The following is a 24,008-nucleotide window of genomic DNA, read 5'->3' on the forward strand; positions in this document are numbered from 1 at the left end:
TAGAACTAAGAATGATTAAATGGAAAAGGGAATGGGGAATGCAAGTAAACCAGAGACGAATGAAATGGAAAGCAAAATCACACAGACACAGAGACTTTGGAGAAGAATATGAATAAGAGATTGGCAGATCAGAAGGGTGAAATGGTAGAGTTGGAGGGAAGAGATGGTGAAATGGAAAAGTCCTTCACAGGGGTGTTTGGAGGAATGAAACAGCCAAATGGTGGAGTTGTGATTCTGGAGGAGCGGAATGAGCCCTGGATTGAGAGATGGAGATGTGGAGAGACATCTTGATTTGGCACTGATAGAGCTGAGAGTGAAAGGGCTCTGTGTATAACTTGGAGTGAACTCAGAGGAAAAAACTACAAAATTTCTGGTGCTTTTCTTAGAAAAAGAATGGAAGAAGCATAAATGGAAGAGATCGTTTTTTAGATAAGGATGGAAAACCACGGTAAACGCAACTAGAAATGGGAATGGAAGATACAGAACTGGGTGCAAATTAATGGATACATAACAAGAAAAACCTATGGAATATCATTTTAATATATGAGCACAGTGAGACTGTTACATGGGCAAAATAAGAAAGATTTATTATTGTTTAGTATGGAAGAATGGTTGTTGAAGTTATTGTAGGCAAAGCTGATATGTTTGATTAGAGAAAAACCATTGCTGACATTTGTTATACTACTAATAATTAGAGAACCACTTTTTTACTTTTTGTGTGAAAAGGAAAATAAACAAATCTGAGACATCTGGGCCTGGAGACTGGGAAACTATTGCTTAACAGAAAGCAGAACAGTTGGATGTGAATGTTTTGAATAATTTATTTTATGTAGCTAACAAACAGAAAATCAGAAGTACTTTTATTTAACTTTCTCCTTTCCCCCCTCTCCTTTTCTTTTTTTCTTTAGTCTCCTCCCTTGGGGACCAAGGATTATACTCACATGAAGGTGATGGATAGGTGGTGGAAGGACCCTGAGTGAGAGGCAAGGAAGAGAAGATCTCCCAGGTGAGAGCTGGGAGGGTCCACCACTTTCTGTGAGTGACAAGGGTGAGTGACAAGGCTGCCTTTGGGAGTAGGTTCTGTGTTTTCTTCTCTCTCTTTTTCTCTGTTTTTGTTTTTTATTTAGATGAGTTTATTTTATCTTATTGTATTATGAAAAAGCTTTAATAAAATCGTATTTAAAAAAAGAACAAAATGCCTAATGGACCAGCAGAGAATTTATTTCCTCAGACTTTTAAAGAAGAACAATCTGAGTGAGAGACTGCTGGTGTCCTTCTACCGAGGCTCCATAGAGAGCATTCTTACATACTGTATTTGTGCTTGGTTCTCCAGTTGTACAGCTAGGGAGAGGAAGGTGCTCCAGAAGGTCATAACCACAGCCCAAAGGATTATTGGTCATCCTCTCCCATCTTTGGAAGAACTGTACGGTTCCCGTTGTCTTAGGAAAGCAAATAACATCCTGCAGGATTCATCTCACCCGGGTCACTGTCTGTTTGCACTACTGCCTTCTGGCAGAAGATATAGAAACATCAAGTCAAAGACAAATAGACTGAAAAACAGTTTCTATCCAAGAGCTGTGGCCCTTTTGAATGCTGTAACTCGTTAGTGTGACCTGGGAGTTTGATGGGTGTGGTGTGGGTGTGGCTGGAATGTGGTTTGTTTGGTTGTTGTTGTTGTCTTGCTTTTGTTGTTTTAAGGGATGGCATCCAATTTCGTTGCACTTTGTGCTATGTTGCACTTGTGTAATGACAATAATAAAGAATCTATCTATCTATCTATCTATATATAAAATTAAACACAATATTTCAATAGGCACATTCCTAAGTTTTGGTGATATATCTGTGCACAAAATACTCCTTCCCCTATCCAGACAATTACAATAGGGAAGAATGAAATAAAGTGCCACAATGATTATACTGAACAATTTACATCTGGTTTAGAAAGAGTCTAAGAATTAAAGCTGTTGGAATTTAGCAAAGAAAGAGTGACCCCCAATGGCCATTATGGTTGTCTGCAAAGAATGAGCCAAGGCGCTTATTAGAGGCACATTCATTGCATAGATGTCTTAAACATTACAATTTGAAGTCATTAACACAAACAACCATCACTGATAACCAGTGATTTAGTCAAGTGAAAAACGTTTTTAAAATTAGCTTCTGTTTAAGGAGTAAATTTGAAAACCAACTTAATGGCTTACTTCTGGAATCCAACTTAAAGTCAACAGTGCACATTATTTTACAAGTGGAATATATCAGCATTTGGGTCCCTAATTTAGCTCTTTAACTATCAAATGTGGCAAAGCGAAGAAGCCAAAGGAAAAAGGCATTGCATCTAGCCTAAAGCTGCAACAATAGAATGCTACTGACCTCCGCTGGCTGACTATATTGCTACAGAACTACAAAATGCCACACACATTGCACTGCAGCCATTGGTTTAGAGATTAAAACACTAAGAAAACCCATTCTGCAAAATAATTATTTTGATTCCTTTGAGAATATATAATCTATCAATTAACAAATTCACACCTCAGTTTAAACGTATTTGTATCAAGCTGCAGAAATCTTGTGAGAAAGCGATTTTAAGCTAGGATCCAAGGGGTAATATTTGCTGGAGAAGAGGAAGCTGCGGCAAGCACCTCCAGACAAAAGGGAACAAGTGGCCTTCAATCGGAGAGCAGCTTCCTATTAAGACTCACTCCTTCGTACATTATGCCTTTCATCCCCACTCAACCACAAAATGATTTTGCTGTAGGACACACAATGGTGGAAAAAGATTTACATTGAAAGAATCTTTAATAATAAACTGTTGCAGGTCCGCCTACTTCCCCCATGATTTATAATACAATAAACATTGGATTCTATTAAGTCTCATGCACCGAAGTTGCACTGAAAAAAGAAAAGCGAATATGAAAGCACTCAATTCTTCCCATCTCCAGTGCCATAATAGTGAGATGAGCATGGATAAATGTGCTAAGAGTATCTCTTTGCATCTTTTATAGCTTGTGTGTATTAATCTGTAAAGCTTATTAAGAAAGTCATTGCTATGCAAAGCAGCACCCAATCTCTTTCTCTTGCTTTTCAACAGAGTGCAGTGTTTAGCCAATAGGGCTTGCCCGCTGCCCCTCATTCTGCATTCATAACATGCAACATTTGCACAATGTATCTCTCAAAGACTACTGAATAGAAAGCCTTAATACTCATGTAAACAACTGCAAACCAATTACTTAATGAATCAGGCCCACGCATAATGAGGTGCCAGACAAAGAGCTATAAATGCATTTTTGCGCCCAAGCCTCTGCTTTAAAGTAAAATCCCTCAGCTGTAGTTTGGGCTTAACTAGCACATCATAATTATTGTCTGTAGGACATCAGAGGAAACCTTTTTTTATTATTATTTAGGTCCATCAGGGTATTTTTCGAGGCCACTCATCAGCTCAGTGACTAAACACTGCGAGGGGGGGGGAGTACCACTGTGGTACTAGACGGTTATGTTTATTTTCAAGTACTGAGTTTCGAGACCACTTGTAAAAGCAATAAAGCGCAAGAAGTGAGTACAATAAGTGGAATCCTTAGACATCAGCCTCTAAGAAATTTCATTGTGTCCCAACTGCAAATAAGCACCTGAGCAATTTCCCATTCTTTCACACTTTATTCCTACATTGTGTTTGTAAACATATTTCTAAGATGGATGTCAAGTGTGAAGCTATAAGTGTTACTAACTGATTTGGTTTTGAAAAGTATTTTATTACCAAGTTATTGAGGAGGCTAAAACGCACACTATTCATTAAAAGAAACCCTAATAATTCATGCTGTACTAGAAATGGTATTTTCTCCTAAGATCAAAGATATAAAATCATATGATGCCATAAATGCGTCCCAAAAATCTTTCTGCCGTGCATACAAATTTACAGAAATAATACTGATCCTCCAGAGTCTGCGCTGTATGAGCAGCATTTCAGAAATGCTAGAAACTGCTGACATATATCATAATGCAAAACATCCCTTCTTGAAAACATTCGTGTTGTTTACACATTTGCTTGTTCTTTCTACACAAGAAATAATAATTGACAACTATTTTAATTTTTTGGGCAACAGATATTACTTTTGCAGAATATCATTACCTCAAATAACAATTACCTTAGGAAAAGAAAATGTTAACAAATATACCTCAACAAATATATTTTAAAGGCACTACTTTCCAACCCCAACTCCTGAATATCAGACATAAAATACATTTTCTATTACATTTTGTAATGTATTATAATGCTATTTATACATTATACTGGGCAACTACTTTTGTTCCAAGGCCAGTTCTTCTCAAATTCTAAGAATCTTAAAAGATAAAACAAAATATATCTTCAAGGATATTTTAAAGCAGTGAAAAGCATTCTCACCCTATGTCTGCAAACATACACATATATATCAGGTATTATAAACGGGTGTTTCCAAGAAGGGAGAAACAAAGAGAACCAAGCAATGGAAGTGCTTTAACAAATAATCACGTAACAATCTAAAGCCAATGTAAAATTCCACAATTGTTTACCATACTTCATTTGCTATTATCGCTTGAATGCTAGTCATTTGAGTCATGCTAACAGAAAAAAGTAACAAAACATTACTTAAAGAACTGAAAAAAGATAAATTGCATTTCTTTAGAAAAAAACCCAAGGACATTAATTAAATGTTCTCAATTTGGAAATACAAAAGAAGAAAGTAACAAATAATCTAGTATCAAATTCTTCTTTTACAAAGATACAAAAATATGTTTTGAGCTGAAGCTCATTTACATCTCAGCAACACCCAGAAGATGACACACCACTTTATTTCTTCAAGACTTTATGTTTTACGTCTGCCCTTTTCCTGACAACTTCCATTGTTTGGTCTCTAAGTAGTCCTACTGAGAGCAGCTGTACACGCTAATTTGTGGTTCACTGAGATGTCAATTGAGTCTTAAAATGAGAAAACAACAGCTGCAAAACAATACCTGGCTTTAATGCAAATATTTTGTAAGGTATACAAAATTTTAAGTTGTTGTAGTGAAACACAAATCTGAACCATAGGCCATCCATCAAAATATTCTTGCCAGTGCTTCATTAACTTTCTAGAGGCATTTATCACTAGGTTGAAACTATTCAGGAAGGAAAGCCTTTAATGACTTTACCTTGACAAAAGGCTTCTTCTTTCCGGAGATGAAGCACTGGGTTCTGAACTGGTTCCATTGCTTTTCTGTTCATTTAAACTACTGCTGTCAATTTTCAAAGCTATAAGGGGGATAAATAGCAAAAAACTTTAATTAGTTTCCAGCAGAAGCTAGTGGAAACAGATACTATATAGGCAACAGAGGGAAATGTATTTTGCGTTATGTATTTTGCAAAATAAGTAATAATTAATTTTCCATGAACAACAAAAACATCTCTTTCATCAACTCATATCTCGAAACACCTTATAGGACATTTTTGGCTTCAGTTCCATCAAATTATTGCTGCAAAACTACTGTATCACAATTTCAAACATCTGACAAGTTATACTGCCCTTGCACTCTATGCTTCCTGTCCTTCTGTTCAGTGCAGTTTGCTCTATCCATACTGTTTGTAGTTCACAATTGTCTCCACCTCCTGGTCTTAATATGAACTTTCTTTCTTTTTTTTACAATTCTGTGAATTTCTCAAGCTCACAATCACTCTCTTTAAAATAACTTTCAGGTGACAAGGCTAGGCACAAATATGCTACTAATCTGGGCTGTCAGTGTGGCATGTAAAAATGCGCAGTCATTTGCTGAACTGCAACTCCCACCGCTGAGCACCGAGTCCAACAACATCTGGAGGGCCAAAGGCTTCTCCTTCCTCTCTGGATCAGCACACAGGCAACAAGTGGTTGGGCCACCCTGAACCTGTTTCTGGATATAATTTTCTTGGGGGGGGGGAATTATAAATAATATCATTTATACAGAATTTTTCATACAGGAGACTGATAATTAGGGGCCATCATGATGTTGTTGTTCCAACTATTGCAATATTAAACACTATCAAGCATCCAATGAGAAGACACATCCAATGAGAAGACACTATGGAACAAACATTCTGAGAATCAGTTTATAGGAAACAAAATTTACCAAAATAATCAAAACCCACAGACACACAAATCAAAATACAAATTAATGGAACAATGGGTTGGATCCAGAGTTGCAGTGAGTGGGAGTCCATGAACTCCATGGGTGGAAGCGGGGAAGCAGGTTTTCCAGATTCATCTATTGGCAAAACCTATTTGGTGTTTCGCAACTTTCTGACTAGTTGCAGAACCTTAGCCAGACCTAGCAGAGTAAACGCAGAATCCACGGAAGCAATTGGCGACTTGGCTGCAGACAGGATAGACGAAGCAGGAATCAGGAACTTGTAGTTGGGTGTTTATTATATACAGTGCACTATTTACAGGAACAGAACACGAATCTTTAGCTGGCTCTCTCTGACACGACTCACAACTCACAACTCCTACACTGACACACAGAACTCTGAACCTCTGAACTCTGAAATACTGAACTAACACATCCCAGTTAGTAGGCCATTAATTATCACTCCCTTGAGAGAGCTTGACCAATAAGGGATCTGTCTCCATGTCTCTGTTAACACCAGGCAGACTTACTCCTTCACATGACCTTCTGGCTGTCTGCCAAACCTTAATTGACTCTGTGTGAGTAGTTGCACGTACACAGTTTCCCAACATCATCTTCTCCCTCACCCTGCAGTCTTTACAAACCTCCTCTGGGGGGTTGGGAGACCCTTCAGAACAGAGTGGGGAGTGGTGTTGCAGTGTTAAATTTGAAAAGTGGGAGTCTCCAATGGATCAAACTCATTTCCATTCATAGAAGGACTCTTCCATTCATGAACTGGCAAGTCTAGATTCAACCCAATGGACAGAATAAATATACTTTTTTCCACCCTTTTATTGTTTTGGTCTAATGCAAACATTTATACTCACATGGAAGTCTAGCTTTGCTTGTTCCATACAGCACAGCACAGCATAGCACGCACACACACACACACACCGTATACATAAAATCATGCATGGAATGGATTAATTTGTCATTGTCTGCTTGAGACCTTAAGATCCATTTCCAGGTTGATAAATACTGAGCTAGATGAAGCAGCTGGACTGATTCATTATAGGGCAGCTTCAGAGGTTTACCTAAATTCCTTCCCCACCTTTTTCCAAGGGCTCAAACAGTTAAGAAGAGTTTAAGGCTGCAATCCTAAATACAATTGTTAAGGTGCCAACTGTGTGGAACTTACTTCTGATTCAACAAGCATAGGATTGAGCTTCATAAAAAACAACCCTACAATACCAGAAGTACTGCCAAATAACAGTATATATAATGGATGATCCCCTACATTAGTGAGCAAACCCACTGAGAACTTAACTGAGGGCCACTGCCATCCATTGTAGAAAGGTGGGGCCTGCCTTCATGGGCGTAGCCAGGATTTATTTTTTTTGGGGGGGGGCAGGCCCAAGTTATCTGTGACGCAACTGGTCAGTTAGTATTTCTATTTATTTACTCGATTTAGGGGGGCAGCTGCCCCCACTGCACCCCCCTGGCCATGGGCGTAGCCAGGATTTTTGTTGGGGGGAGGACTTTTGTTGGGGGCAGAATCAACGTGTTTGGTCAGTTAGTTAAGTATTTCTATAGTTTTACCTGCTCCCCTTGGCTACGCCCATGCCTGCCTTGAACAAACTCTCATCCTCTTCCGAAGGCTGGTCTCAAGGAGGCTCAAAACAGCTCAGGTCCAGTGAGCACAGCAACTTGTCCAGAGGCTAAAGGTCCCCACCTTCCCACCACTTTCTAAGGTTCCTCCTCCCCTGGTTCCTTCCCAAGCAACCAGAGGCGCCTTCATCTTGCCTGTCTTTCCTCTGCCCTCTTCATACCCCTTTGGGTTCTGGGAGACCGGGGGGGGGGGGGCGGGCTGGCTGCAGCAGGACAGGAAGGCTTCTTCAGCAGCTCGCCTCATTTCTGCCTCTTGACCCCCCTCCTCTCCAGCCTCTGCTTCTGCCTGTGATTCTTGACTGCTCATGGCCAGAAATTCTTCCTGCTCACTAAGCCCTGTGGCCTCTTCAGCTTCCAACACCTCCTCCCTCCAGTCTGCTCCCTCTGATCCCTCATCATCATCCCACCACCACTCCCCTGGCTCTGAGCCTTCTTTCCCTGGGGGTTCCCTGGCAGATGCCTCCCCTCACTCCTCTGCATCAAGCCAGTCCCTGACGGCTGGGCTTGCTGATACAGAGTTTGAAGTATAAGCTCTGGCGCAAGTGTCCTCAGTTTGGCCTGGTTTACATGCCATGTTAAACCACAGTTTAAAATGCACAGGCGCTTTTGCGTGCCCCTGCTCCTGACTGTGCCACATGGAGGAAGGTATAAGGCAGCAACAAGCCAGACCAGGGGTCAGCAAACTTTTTCAGGGGCCGGTCTACTGTCCCTCAGACCTTGTGGGGGGCCAGACTATATTTTGAAGGGGGGGGAGAACAAATTCCTATCCCCCACAAATAACCCAGAGATACATTTTAAATAAAAGCACACATTCTACTCATGTAAAAACACGCTGATTCCTGGACCATCCGCAGGCCGGATTTAGAATGCGATTGGGCCAGATCCAGCTCCCAGGCCTTAGTTTGCCTACCCATGAGCCAGACCTTGTCACTACATGGGAAACCACAAGCCGTAACCAACGTTCCTTATGGCTTCCTGCTCCTGGTTTGGTTGGAAAGAAACCAATCGAGTCCTGTATGACCCTGGGTTCACACATAACAATAAATCAGATTCAGGCTTGTTCCTAGATTTATTCTCCTGTGCTACACAACCAGAGACAGAGAAGGAGCAGGGCACTCATGCTTCAAATGTGGTTTAATATTACTTGTGAACCAGCTCAATAACTGAACAAGAGCTCTAGAGAGTGGAATTTGGTCCTGCCAATAAAAGACTGCAACCGTTAGCCACCAGAACATCTCTAAACATAGTCTCAGAAGCCCATGCCTCTCCTGTTGCTCTAACATGATAAGCAGGGAGGCAGCCCCCAAAATGTTTCTTCTTTCATATTGAAATGTGTTCTTCATGCCTTCAGATGCCTCTTATCCTTGGCATGGATCAGTTATTGAGCTGCCAATAATGGCATGGTGAGGACTGGGGTGCTCAGTGTGGAACTCAGGCAATGACTGGTTTTAGTTGTTTAATGCTGCAGTTACATTAGTACTGGAATTTGCAGCTGAACAAGATTAATATTCAGGAGTGGTGCATCTCGTTCCGCTGCTTGAGAGTAAACAGGAAGTGCAACCTTGCCCTCCCACCGCCACCTACTTGTTCTTGCAACCACCGCCTGCCTTGACACATCTGCTGCTGGCAAAGAGACACCACCAGCGGTGCCTATTTCAGGCAAGTTCATGCCAATTTTGGGTGAAATGTTGCTCAAATTTGTGTGAGATCTTGTCCGCTCCAAAAGATCTCACACAATTTCAGGTGAGATCTTGCCCCAAATGGATGTGATCTTGCTGAAAATTGTCGCCGCTGGCAGAAGTGGCAAGGCACCCAATGCGTGTGCCATCTGCAGGGGCTTCTGTCACCTGAGGCAGCAGCCTCACCCTGCCTAATGACTGGGCCAGCTCTGCTAATGTCATAGCAATGAGAAGATTCAGATTATAATATCATGGTCCTATGGATGGAACAGACTTCATAAGCTAGAGATCTGATGAGGGTGGAAGGAAGAGCTCCATGTATCACTCTGAAGGTGGTGTCTAGCAGGAGGCTGATGGAGGCCTGTAGGGCTGGGCAGATGCAACCTCCACTCAATTCACTTCCTCAGCAAAGGAGGTTTGGGTTGTTCTGCCATTATAATGTCTTACTGCTCATTTTAGTATGCTGCTCTAGGAACCTTTTGGCTAAAAAGGGGGTTAAAGTGTTTCAAATCAATACAAGAACATAAGTCCAAATGCCATAAAGTGTTTGAGTAGAAACATTAGGACTAAAATTTAGTCAAAGCTAAAGCCCCATTGATTTCAGTGGTGACAGCTAACTACATGCTTAGCTCCACTGGAATTGGAGGATCTAAAAATGCTGAACTTAGGCTAAATTCTGCCCCAGTTCAACAATATATTCTGAAGATAAGAAGAATAATTACCTCATTCATCCAAGGGCAATTAATATCTCTAGAACATATAGTACAGCATCCAAGATAACCCTATGGTACTAAGGGCTACATCTGAACATAGATTTTATTCCACTGAACCTAACATCTGAACCACTGTTACCTATCTTAACAGACTCAAATGTGTGTTTGCTTTGCATATGGTCACAGTTTAACTATCCCAGTGTCTGTAATGTTTTCACTATTTTAAATTCATTTTTATGCCAGTTTTCTAAAGGAAAGGCAGCAAACGAACTGCAAAGATGTTAATGCAACAGGTGTGCCCCTGAGTCATTAAGCAAACAGTCTGTGAGCACCTAGAAAGGAATGCTGTGATCACCAATAGTCAGCATGGATTTCTGAAAAATAAGTCATGTCAGACTAACCTGATCTCGTTTTTTGACAGAATTACAAGACTGGTAGATGAAGGGAACGCAGTGGATGTAGCCTACCTTGATTTCAGCAAGGCATTTGACAAGGCGCCCCATGATATTCTTGTAAAGAAGCTGGTAAAATGCGGTCTTGACTATGCTACCACTCAGTGGATTTGTAACTGGCTGACTGACCGAACCCAAAGGGTGCTCATCAATGGTTCCTCTTCATCCTGGAGAAGAGTGACTAGTGGGGGGCCACAGGGTTCTGTCTTGGGCCCGGTCTTATTCAACATCTTTATCAACGACTTGGATGATGGACTCAAGGGCATCCTGATCAAATTTGCAGATGACACCAAACTGGGAGGGGTGGCTAACACCCCAGAGGACAGGATCACACTTCAAAATGACCTTGACAAATTAGAGAACTGGGCAAAAACAAACAAGATGAATTTTAACAGGGAGAAATGTAAAGTATTGCACTTGGGCAAAACAAATGAGAGGCACAAATACAAGATGGGGGACACCTGGCTTGAGAGCAGTACATGTGAAAAGGATCTAGGAGTCTTGGTTGACCATAAACTTGACATGAGCCAACAGTGTGACGCGGCAGCTAAAAAAGCCAATGCAATTCTGGGCTGCATCAATAGGAGTATAGCATCTAGATCAAGGGAAGTAATAGTGCCACTGTATTCTGCTCTGGTCAGACCTCACCTAGAGTACTGTGTCCAGTTCTGGGCACCAACAATTCAAGAAGGACACTGACAAACTGGAACGTGTCCAGAGGAGGGCAACCAGAATGGTCAAAGGCCTGGAAACGATGCCTTATGAGGAACGGCTAAGGGAGCTGGGCATGTTTAGCCTGGAGAAGAGGAGGTTAAGGAGTGATATGATAGCCATGTTCAAATATATAAAAGGATGTCACATAGAGGAGGGAGAAAGGTTGTTTTCTGCTGCTCCAGAGAAGCGGACACGGAGCAATGGATCCAAACTACAAGAAAGAAGATTCCACCTAAACATTAGGAAGAACTTCCTGACAGTAAGAGCTGTTCGACAGTGGAATTTGCTGCCAAGGAGTGTGGTGGAGTCTCCTCCTTTGGAGGTCTTTAAGCAGAGGCTTGACAACCATATGTCAGGAGTGCTCTGATGGTGTTTCCTGCTTGGCAGGGGGTTGGACTCGATGGCCCTTGTGGTCTATTCCAACTCTATGATTCTATGATTCTATGTTACTTTTCTGGGCGAAACCATGTGATTATTCTTTGTACCATGCAAAGACAGCCAACCTCCAATCATTACTTATATAGGCATTTGATGTTAAGCAATGCAAGCCTAGGCTCTACTGCTACAAATTAGTATTTCAATCATTTGAATGCTCATGATCAAGAAGTCTCCTTTAAAACAGAGTTAATCAGCCTGAGCTCCCATAGAGCTCTAAAGCCTAAACTTTGGCATAAATTGTTTGAGAGCAAACCGAGTAGTGAACCTTAAAATAGGCAGACTGTAAAAGTGGAGAAACCATGCGTTCTGCACAAAGTTCCTCAAAGCCATCCATGCAGGATTTTAATGGTACTGATTAAAGATACTTTCGGTAGTTCTCTTTTTTAAAGGACATTTCTCTATCCAGAACAGTTGTTTAGGAACAGTTGGCTGCATTGGTTTTCTTTCCTTTTTTAAAAAAAATATTTTTTATTCAAGATTTCTTAGTTTTCTACAGATCAGTTTCATTTGTTGCGAGACATGAGTGTTGCATGCAGTATAAGGCTGGAAAGAAAAAAGGGGGAGGGGGGATGGCGAGGGGGGTGGCGAGGGGGGTGGCACTGCTTCTCTTCTTCTCCTGTATGTGGGGGTTTTTGTGTTAGCGTCACTTGGGTGGGTTCTCTTTCTGTTCGCTTGTTATATTTCCTTGGTGGGGAGAGAGGTTGGCGGTGGCCTAGCGTTTGGTTGGTTGTCTTTAGTGAGATTTGTTTGGGGGGGGGGCATAGCTGTCAACGCTTCCCATTTTTAAAGGGAAATTCCCTTATTCTGAATAGGATTTTCCCTTTAAAAATGGGAAAAATTGACAGCTATGGTGAGGAGGTGGATTCTTGGATCAGGCTGCATTGGTTTTCTGATCCAGTGTTTCTAGATATTGCACTTTGTGGCATGTATGACTGATGAGCTTACTAATGTTTTATTATTCTGTCTCCATTATAAGGCAGAAACCAATATTTGTATATTATTTGATTGGTCATGATATGTATTTTAGTAGACATTTAAATACCACCATCTTACAGCCCGATGTTCATCCAGCTGTACTTGGTAGTTTAGAATGTAAGCTAGTAAACACACTAATGCACAAGGAACAAGCTCCAATCCTAGACGCATACTTTCCTGGGAGTAAGGCCAAGTTAATTAGGTGGGGCTTACTTCTGAGCAGACACAGGATTTGTGCCACATGAACACATGTATGTCCTTTTCTTTTTTTAAACTCAAGATTATGACTTACCATGTCAGTATTGATGTAAGAACTCTTTGAAGAAAAGGAAGGGGGAAATAGTGAAGCAGTAGATGGAAGGGATGGGCAAAGGTCAAGGGAAAGAGGGCAAATGCCCCAAGTAGCCATATGGAATTTCACTGGAATAATTACCGTATTTTTCGCCCTATAGGACGCACTTTTCCCCCTCCAAAAATGAAGGGGAAATCTGTGTGCGTCCTATGGGGTGAATGCAGGCTTTCACTGAAGCGTGGAGAGCGAGAGGGGTCGGTACGCACCAACCCCTCTCGCTCTCCAGGCTTCAGGAAGCTATCAGCAAGCCTGGGGAGCCCGCGGGAGTTCCCGCAGGGCTCCCTAGGCTGCGAATAGCAGCCTGCTGCCCGGAGCACACCGAAGCAGAGCGGCCTGTGCTTTGGGCAGATATCCGCAGCCTAGGGAGCCCTGTGGGAGTTCCTGCAGGGCTCCCTAGGCTGCGGATATCTGCCCAAAGCACGGAGCGCGGGTCGCGCCGAAGCAGAGCACCCTGCGCTTCGGGCAGATATCTGCAGCCTGCTTGCCCGGAGCGTGCCGAAGCAGAGCGCCCCGTGCTTCGGGCAGACATCCACAGCCTGGAGAGCCCTGCGGGAGTTCCCACAGGGCTCCCTAGGCTGCGGATAGCAGCCTGCTTCACGGAGCCCGGGGCGCACTGAAGCAGAGCGCCCCGCGCTTTGGGCAGACATCTGCGGCTGGGGGGGGGGAATAAAAAAAAACACTAGGTGCGTCCTATGGGCCGGTGCGTCCTCTAGGATGAAAAATACGGTAAGATCTTTAAATATTGTCATAAATGTTTTGCAATGAATGGCTTGGGTCCAGGCTATTTAAAAGACTGCCTTCTCTCAATAAGACCATCACTAGAAAGCTGGGTCGGGAAGCCTTAACATCATTACTACTCCCCAACATTTCCCCTTGGCTGCTACCAGGGCCTCCTTGGAGGAGAGATTAGGGAGGCAGCTATGAATATTCTAGCCTGGTCTGTGAAGTTGCCATATAGAGTCACAGCATTGACTGGCAGGAGCTCTCCAAGGTTTCAGACAGGAGAGTTTCTCAGATATATTTGGAGCTTTCGGATGCAAAGCATGTGATGAGCCACTAAGCTATAGGGACCTTTCTCTATTTAAATTTAGGCTGCTGTGGTGTCTTGGTGCAAGGAGACCAGGAATAGCTGTATGGGTTGGGCTAGGTTAATGCTGTTTTTGCATTTCATATGATTTTACTGTGATACTGAATTTATGCTACAATTTGTTTATTGAAGACTTTTTTGTTTCTGTAATGTTGTTGGACAAACTGGTTTTTCAGATAAGATGCTGCATTTCAGCTTTATTGTGAGTCACTCTGGGCATGGGCAACTGTGGGAAAGTTAGATGCATGTTCATTTAAATATTTATATACTACTTCCCAGCAAATTTTTCCATAGCAGTGTACAACAGGAATATCAAAAAAATGTACATGCAGGTGATTCTTAACTTACACTAGGGTTATGTTCTGGGAATAGTGCCAAAGCCAAGACTGCATATAGTCAATACACATTGGGTTCAATGGCAGGTGGGACTGCCAAAGTCTTTTTCCTCTGACACACACACCCTTTCTATTTTTTAATGTTTTAGGCAAGTGCATAAAACTGAATGTGCAAGCTAAATGCACATATGTTGCGAGTTGCCAGTCCATAACTATCTAAAAAATAGATCTTAAAAACATCAAATTATGCAGATTCCGTATAGTATGTAATATAAAATGGCTGAGTTAATCTTGAAGGAAAGTACTCTTTAAAAGATGTATTCAACAGCCACCAAATAACAAAAATGCTAGGCACTTGTCTAAGTTCAATCTAGGCCTGATTCCACAAAGCTGCATCCACAACACTAAAAGCTGCCAGGCATAAAAATAAAACCCAACTCCAACACCAGCCTGCTCACTACGTAAGATCTGTTGCAAAGGCTCTTCTTTAACTCTCAACAATGTCCCAGGCAAGATTAGATGCTGTGTATAAGAGAACTTTATATCTAGTTAAAGAACTTCCTACCTCAGGAAATACATTTGGGTCCTTCTTTTTCTGTCTTCCATCAAGACCAAGATTTTTATTATTCAGGAAGGCCATCCTGATTGTTTCAGCAGTAGTAGTGTTTGTTTTTAGAATGCTTGTGCTGTTATTTCTGTACTGCTTTAGGATTCTGGTTTTTATATTTTTGTAAGCTGCCTCATGAGAAGAGAAGACTCCCTGGAAAAGACCCTGATGCTGGGAAAGATGGAGGGCAGAAGGAGAAGGGGATGACAGAGGACGAGATGGTGGGACAGTGTTCTCGAAGCTACCAGCATGAGTTTGACCAAACTTCGTGAGGCAGTGGAAGACAGGAGTGCCTGGCGTGCTCTGGTCCAGGGGGTCACGCAGAGTCAGACACGACTAAACAACAACAACAAAGCCACCTCAAGTACTGTGCACTGTTACCATAAAGCAGCAATGCTGCAGCAAGCAAAGGCTCCAGCAGCTCAGTCAGCTGCTTGTGGCTGGAAAGCCAGCAAGGATGTTTGTGACTGTTGCCATGGAAACAAAGGGGCAGTCCATTCTGTACTGAGCACCGGATGTTAGCTCAGTGTGTGTGTCATATGACCTGTACTGGAAGTACATGGGTGGAGTTTCTTCTTGCTGTTGTCGAGTGCAGACATGTTTCTCTGTACTGATATGAGAGGCAGAAATAAAAGATGTAAATAGTTTTCTGTCTGCTTCATTCCCCTCCTGGGGGACACCAAAGGGGAGAGAGGATGAACGGTGTGTTCCTCTCACACATCTGAGATGAATCGCCGAGACCTCGCCTGCTTATCAGCAGAGTGGAGACGCGGGGAGGTCGACAGGAATATCTGCCGGTGCCTACGCTGTGGCACATCCCTCTGACCCAGGCAGAATTCCAACAGTGGTAGCAGAGGATGGTTGCTGTCCATCGGACATCTGGATGAGAGGTTGGTGAATTGTCCTCCTCTGCTCCATGGAAGCCTGATTTGAGAGGCTGATTCTCTGCAGCCAGAAGCTGACCAGAAGAAGCTTGGTCTGTAAAGATGAAGGCCCTGCTGCAGAATCAGAGACTGTTTGAGGTGATTGAGAATCCCATCCCAGCAGCACCAACGCGTGCTTGGGAGTCACAGAATGTGAAGGCTAGGACTGCTATAATTCTGTGTGTCTCAGATGAGCAGCTTGTGCATATACAGCATTTGGAATTTGCGCAAGAGGTTTGGAACGCGCTGCGTACAACGCATCAGAGAGATGCTGGTTCTTCAGCGTTGCTGTATTTTGAGAAGTTGACCAATCTGAGATTAGCGCCTGATGGAGATGTTCAAGCGCACCTGACAGAGATGAAGTTTCTGCGTCAACAGATGGTGGAACGCAATTTCCGTCTACAGGAGGAAGTGTTTTGCTTCATGATGATAAACAGCCTGAACCGGACTTACAAGGTTGTTGCCAGTCAGCTTGGTTCGCTACCTGCTCAGCAGCTAACCGCGGAAAGAGTGTCTGCCGTCGTCCTGAACGAACACGACAGACTTGCTGCACTGGAAGTGAAAGACAGAGGGAGGCAAGAACAGAGTTCAAATCTTCCCACTGCTGGTGATGCTGTAGCATTGAGTGCCGTCCGATGCTACAATTGTGGACAGACTGGGCATCTACAGCGGAACTGTAAGAAGCCGCGACAGTCAAAAGGAGCCAAGAACAGCTCTACGAAGCCTGAGGCGTCAAGCAAAAGCCGTACCAACTGCCAGGTGAAACCTGCAAAGGCTATGATGGCGAAAGGAACCACGCCAGATGTTGGGAACGCATTCATAATCGATACGGGCGCCACGAAGCATCTCTGCCCACACAGAGAACTGTTTTCGACGTTGAAGAAGCAAAGCTTCACTGTGAAACAAGCCAACGGTCAAGAACTGGAAGCGACCGGAATTGGAACTGTGTATCTTGAGAGTCTGAACTTGACTATAAGCGATGTTTATCTGGTTCCAGAACTGAAATTTAATCTGCTGAGTGTGTCGCAGATTGCAAAGAAGGGACTAAAACTGTACTATGATGCTAAAAGATGCAAGATCTACAAAGATGGAGAACTGTTTCTTACTGCTAAAGAGAAAGATGGACTGTATTTGTTGACTTTTGATCAAAGTGATTACATAAAATGTAATACTTCTGATTCTAACAAAATTTCTCTTGCAGGTGTGACCAGAGTGAACACCAGGAAGGTGTCTAAGAAGGTCCACAGAGCTTTTCAGCGGGTGTATGCTGATGTGATTGGTCCTTTAGAACCATCTAGAGGCGGAGCAAAATATTACCTTGTGTGTGTTGATTGTTACACTAATTATTCTTGGGTTTATATGATGAAGAAACCGCAGGAAACTTTAGAAAAGTTTCAGGAGTTTTGTGACAAGGTTAAAAGTATGCATGATGCTAACATTGATTGTCTTTTCACAGATGACAAGCCAGTCTTTCTTTTACAGGATTTCCAGAGGTTCCTGGATGAGAAAGGGATAAGGCACAAACTTGCTACTTCCGAAGAAGCATGGAAGAAATGTGTCTGTGTTAGGGTGAACAAAGAATTGCAAAAGGGGATGCATGCGCAATTGCTAAGTTCACATTTACCACATGATTATTGGGCCGAATCTTTAGCGTCCTATCTTCATGTGTGGTTGAGAAAAGTCTCAACAGAGTTGGGATGTTCTCCTTTTGAGAAGCTGTTTAATAGAAAACCTTCTGTTGCCTATTTTAAGGTTTTCGGGTCTCATGTGAGAACAGAAGCTCCAAGTGGGGTAAAGAATGCCAGAGGCATCTTTGTAGGTTATGAAAAAGGTCTCTACAGAGTAATTTTGTCTGAATCTGGTCAGGTGATTCTCACAAAGTTTCTAGAGAGTGCTCCTGAACGGGAGAGAGTGATTGTTCAAACTTTTTCCACAGATGATACTGATGATGATGATGATGATGATGATGAGTTTGACCTTATTGAGTTCAGTGGTACTGATGATGAAGACACTGATAGCTCAGACAGCTCAGTTGTCACAGTCATTGAGAGGAAATCTCAAATAATGACTAGACCCTCAGAAAAGGAGGATAAACCACTGATAAAGCTTAGTACTGGTTCTCCAGAGAGTTCAAAGGCTGAACCAGAAAGCAGAGAAGAGCAGCAGCTCTTACGTAGGTCTGAGAGAGCAACGAAGGGTGTACCACCCAAGAGGTATTCAGAGGAGTTTGCTAACCTTGCATATGTTGCTGTTGTAAACGATCAAGGACAGATTGAAGCTGTGTCTGAGTCAGAGACAAAGGCACAACAGAGAATTGTTAACCAAGGAAATGTGAAGTCACACAACCAGAGAGGTACATTGGTAAAACCAGTGGCGGGTAGTTCCAAGGGTGGAACTGAAACAACAGGGGAATGTTATAAGTATAACAACTGTTTGTTTTCTTCTCTGGATGACGCTTTGCTCGCAGCACGCATTGATACTTTAGGGGGAGTATGTTACCATAAAGCAGCAATGCTGCAGCAAGCAAAGGCTCCAGCAGCTCAGTCAGCTGCTTGTGGCTGGAAAGCCAGCAAGGATGTTTGTGACTGTTGCCATGGAAACAAAGGGGCAGTCCATTCTGTACTGAGCACCGGATGTTAGCTCAGTGTGTGTGTCATATGACCTGTACTGGAAGTACATGGGTGGAGTTTCTTCTTGCTGTTGTCGAGTGCAGACATGTTTCTCTGTACTGATATGAGAGGCAGAAATAAAAGATGTAAATAGTTTTCTGTCTGCTTCATTCCCCTCCTGGGGGACACCAAAGGGGAGAGAGGATGAACGGTGTGTTCCTCTCACACATCTGAGATGAATCGCCGAGACCTCGCCTGCTTATCAGCAGAGTGGAGACGCGGGGAGGTCGACAGGAATATCTGCCGGTGCCTACGCTGTGGCACATTCCTCTGACCCAGGCAGAATTCCAACATGCACAGAGTGGGAGGATGGGATATTAATAATCTAATTTAAAATAATACAAAAATTAACATTTCTTAATATAGATGCAACACCAAGCAAGCTGAGTTAGAACCAAAACAACACACATATTTAAATGAGCATAATGAAGAACATGGGAGGGGAGGGGAAATCAGGCCCAGGGACCAAATGTGGCTCTTCAGGCCTCTCTGTCTAACCTCTGGGACCTCTCCCAAGCCACACCCACTCCTCTCCCTCTTTCTCCAGACCACATCCTTCCCTGGGACTTACTCACACACCCCCTCAGTGTTTTTGCCTGGCTGGAATATATCCCTGAATTCTGATGATGACTCTGGCTTGAGAGGGTGGAGGATAGAGAGGGGTGTGCGAGTATGTTTAGAATTTAGCCTACTGGACAAAGGGTAAAACTTACATTCAGTGCTCTGCCCAATAGCTCCTTCCAGCACTGGCATGTGCCCCCACCCCACGGGATTGCCCATAAAAAAATATAACCCTTGGGCTGAAAAAATGTTCCCCCAGGAATCAAAAACAAAACAAAAAACTATGCAAAAGATTATGAAAGCTATATATAAAATTAAAAAGTTGAGGAATGGTTAATTCTGTACTAGTCACTGACATCAAAATTCTTCACTTTCCAAAGTGTAGGACTCTTCTAGCTACAGACCAGCCAAAGAATGTGCTAGGCTCTGCTATCGCCTTCTGAAGGTTGATTTGTGAACACCATCTCTACAAGAATCTGTAAGCCAAACATGCACCAAACCAAAGCAGGGACATATTAGCTAGCAGTGAATCTCATTTTCTTACCCACGGTTCCCCTACTCCAGAGCTTTCCAAACTTTTCATGTTAGTGACACATTGTTTAGACATGCATCATTTCACGACACAGTAATTCAGTTTTACTAGTAAACCAAAAGTTAAACTAACCCCTTTCCAGCCTCAGGAGGAGTGTGGGGAGTGTTTGTGCGAGACACAGTTTGGAAAGCTCTGCCCTACACCGTTTCCATCAAAATCTAGTTACACACATTTCATTCCAAAACAGTAAAGCACAGTTATTGGACACTAGGTGGTGCTGCAGTTGAAGTGGATGCAAGCTTCTTGGCTTCCTAAAACAATCTAAAGGCAATCCCTACTCATCACCCCCTTAAAAGCTACACTCAGCTACCAGAAGCCCAGCATCCTATTCTTGTTAACATCAAAAATGCTCAAATACCATAAGGTCTCCCTTAACGCTATAGTCCCCCCACCCCACCCCGATAATTACAAGCAACCTAAGTTTCCGGCAAATTCTTGTGCTAGAAGACAAACTGAGTCAAACCTAAAGCTCTAGCCACAAGGCAATAAGCTATGTCACATGCATATTTGGACACATACAGACAAATAATGCCTTGTGTTAACCCTCTCCAGCCTCTGAAGTTTTAAATCACTAGCACAGATCAGAATTGGAGCTTTACCAATAATAAGCATGCATGGAAAAGAATTAAACCACTTCTTAACCACACTGATTTCAAGTACTATGTTGCCTGGGCGGAGATGAAGAGAAGGGTATCATTAAGGGGCAACTGGTCTGCATTAAGTGATTGCTCCCTTAAATGGCAGGAGAAATATCAAGCCATCAGATCTTTCAAATACTTTACATTGCAAAAGACAACTTAAGCCACCTTGCTGAATAATAATCAAATGGTAAAGAGAGATGAAAAATTCTACTTTCCCTACGTGGAAAATAATTTGAAAACATGCACTTAATGATATCAGTGCACATTCAAGAGCGGCAGACCCTCACTTCCCTAAAAAGCCTCCTTGAAGGTCAGGAGCCTTCCAAAGTAGTAGCACCCTATGACTCAAGAGAGGGGGACACGGGAAAGAAAAGTCCGTCTTGGTCTCGGTCTTTGTTTCAGTCTCTCTCTCTCTCTCTCTCTCTCTCACACACACACACACACACACATGTACCTACATGCATATGCAGAGATATACACACAGAAGCACTTTCCACATACGAACCTCCCTGAATCCTAGTCTATGTTGGGAACATGGTATGAAAACAAAGCTGTTAATATCCCAAATTTCTATTTCAACATGCAAGTTTTTTCTATTGTTGCACGTAAGTTTAGATTCCTTAATTTAAAATCTTATCATCATTATGAAATCAAGATTATGAAAAATGAGAACTCTATTATGTGGTTAACTGAAAATTGCCCTTTCATCCTTTTTCAATATTGCTGTACGATCTAATCTCAAAAAAGAGGAATGACAATATATCAAACTTAAGCACACCATTCTCTTCTCAGTTCCTGTTATCTCAGATCTCCTAAATTCCAAGTATTCCTTCAAATAGCTGTTTCCACAAGACACTTAAATCAGTTTTTGCATGCTCAGCACCTGTAATTCAGAAGAAATGTAGTCTACACCACAATATAGAAGTGGCTTGCCAGGTGACTGTCTTCCTGTCAGGTGGGTCACTGATGCTTACCAAGAGGGCAAAGATGAGAGGAAGCAATGCAGACATATTAACAGGAGCACTGGCTTGGCTCTGCTGGCACATCTACATTAGACTGACCTCTCCACCCCTCCCTCTCTTGGTAGTAAAAGTGACCCATCTGCTAGGAAGCTAAGGCAACAGCTCTGCCATTAGACAGAGAAACACAATTGCAGAATTCTCCAGTCCATGATGAACTGACAAAGCAGCACTGAATACGGATGCAGCTGGCAGGAGAGAAGATAACAAGGTGACATGGCTGATGATGCCTTCCTTTCTGTATTGCTTGTCCTGGATTTCCTGCCTCACCTACCACTTCTCCCCCTTCACCCCCAGACCAGAAAAGTGAAAATGATAGCAGGCCCAGGGGGAAGCCCAGTTGGCACAAGAGTACACATTTGTCTGCCAGGAGGCTTTCTTGTCAACTGTCTCCTAAAGAGGGTCTCTCAGGAGAAGGGAAAATATTCAGCTGAGAACACCAAGGCAGCAGATGGAAAGGAAGGGCCTGGCAGTGAGAATAGAAGCCAGATTCTTCTGGGCTCTTGTTGGGACAACAGCTCCCTACTGAACTCCAAGTCCTGCTCCAGCTGCTTCTAGCTCAGCTGCTGCTCCAGCCCTGGGTGCTGGTCACAGATAGGCATAACCGTGGCTGAATCAGACCCATGGTCTACAGACCATTTTTAAAACAATCCAAAACAGCTATTTAAAGTAGCATGCTTCTTTTATGTTGTATGCGCACGCACGTGCACCCCCCCCCCAGTATCTATATTTTCAATTAAGGTGTTTATTCTTTGTATAAGAGAGGAAGTTCTACCTTTATTTACAAGAAATGGATATCTGTCAAGGATGCTAATGTGCACACTATCCACAAACCAAAACTGCCATGATATCTTGGATATTCTTTATAAACAAACATAATTAGCTGCCAGAAAAAGAGGTCTTAAGAGGTCCTGATGAGACCTTATTGCAAAATATTTTTAAATTATCAGTATGCCTTTGTAACTGAGGCACAAACCCAGCTTTTTGTCTGGCACAATTTTTCCTCCCTTCTCTTATTCTAATGATACACATTCAATTACTACAGAAAAGAAAAGAGTCAAATCAGAAACATCTGTAGTTTGCCATCTAATTACTGATTCTTCCCCATGGAGACTGACCTTTGTAACACCGATACCAAGACCTAAAAGGCTAAAATAACAGGATATTCACAAGGTTTAAAACGTATAACATGATTACAAGGAATTAAAATAGGCACTGTTATTTTCCATCTTGGTTTATGTTAACATAAGCGTGGACTTTATGATCTTGCGTTTAATCTCTGTGCTCAGTATGTAGTAGCTGAATTTACTCACTATTAGGGGAATTCACAAGCTGCTGAAATGCAATGTTTTGATTATATAATAAAGTCAAACCCCGCATTTGAGGCTATTATGCAGCCATGACTTTTACCTGTAATAGGAATCTTTTCCACCAGGCTTTCTTCCTTGCTCTCATCTTCACACCAGCTTGTGACTTCTGTACGTGAACACACACAATAATGAAGCACATTTCAAAGTCACAGTGATCAGACCAGTTTGTTTTCTTTTTAAGCCCTATTCCCTTTCTTTTAAGCCCCACTTTTGTTATGTCTTGTTTATTGATCTAAAATGTCTATTACAGTTCTTTACAAAAGGACCCTACTGTGAACTTTAGCCAAATATGCTGTTACTGTATCTCTGTGCAACTGCCAAAGAAAACAGTAAACTGGCAAAATACCTTGAATAGTTTAGGTCATGAGACTTTTTTTCATTTTAATTGTGATTACTTCACCATTTTGGCTATTAACCCATTTTCAATATTTGATATACATAAAACAACTTTACCCAGAAAATTAGTTTAAATCATAGCCCCTCTCTTTTATTATAAAAATCTAGGAAGGCAACCTAAACAGCATTGCTTATGTTTGCCGTGTAAAGGCATCTGGGTCCTAATTGCTCATCTTTTCTGGGCTTTGATGCAAGGACACACTGAGTCACCATCTCCCGCTCCTAAATCAAATTACTTCCTTTAGCAAAACAAATTCATCTAACATTCATTTAATTTTTTTTTTAAGCCAATACATGTTTTTCTCAGTATGAAGCTTCTTCTAAGGGGGGGGGGGATCTGCCTATGCTTCCTTTGCACTAATAAGCATCTTCCTAATACTGTCTGTATGTTCTTCAATGTTTTGTAGAGAAATGCATTGTACAATCTATAGGTGTTTCCTTTTCATAACATGTTTTAATGAGTTTATACATGATTCCATTTCTAATTTACACCAGAAACAGAACACATGATTTTCCGAAACACAGAAGTTACTACTGTAGATAAGCCACAAACAAAAACACCTTACTCAAAGATAAGTTCAAATATACTTCTCTATTCACTTCATATAGCCAGGACTCAATTGCACACATGGAGCTTCAGAGGAACTGGGGCTGCCTTGTTTTAGCTTCATATACCTAATCCTGCATTTATGAGCAGGGTAGCACACAAGGACTCTTAGACGTCCACAGT

The 24,008-nt window shown here is 42.3% G+C and overlaps 1 protein-coding gene across 8 annotated transcripts in view; it reads right to left on the bottom strand.

Annotated features, from left to right (window-relative positions):
* The window catches only part of KIZ (kizuna centrosomal protein), a 73,545-nt gene that overhangs the window by 7,610 nt on the left and 41,927 nt on the right, over positions 1-24,008 (bottom strand). For all 8 annotated transcript variants that reach the window (XR_014222299.1, XM_082234378.1, XM_082234377.1 and 5 more), the window contains 2 exons: positions 22,923-22,988; positions 5,161-5,260 (listed from right to left, as the gene is read on the bottom strand). Coding sequence is in view for 7 of the 8 variants with exons in the window: in XM_082234378.1 (XP_082090504.1) it covers positions 5,161-5,260; positions 22,923-22,988 (166 nt within the window). In the remaining variant the exon portion in view is untranslated. The remainder of the gene's footprint in view (positions 1-5,160; positions 5,261-22,922; positions 22,989-24,008) is intronic.

Source organism: Podarcis vaucheri (genome assembly GCF_965113315.1).
Source record: "Podarcis vaucheri genome assembly, chromosome: 8".
NCBI lineage: Eukaryota > Metazoa > Chordata > Lepidosauria > Squamata > Lacertidae > Podarcis > Podarcis vaucheri.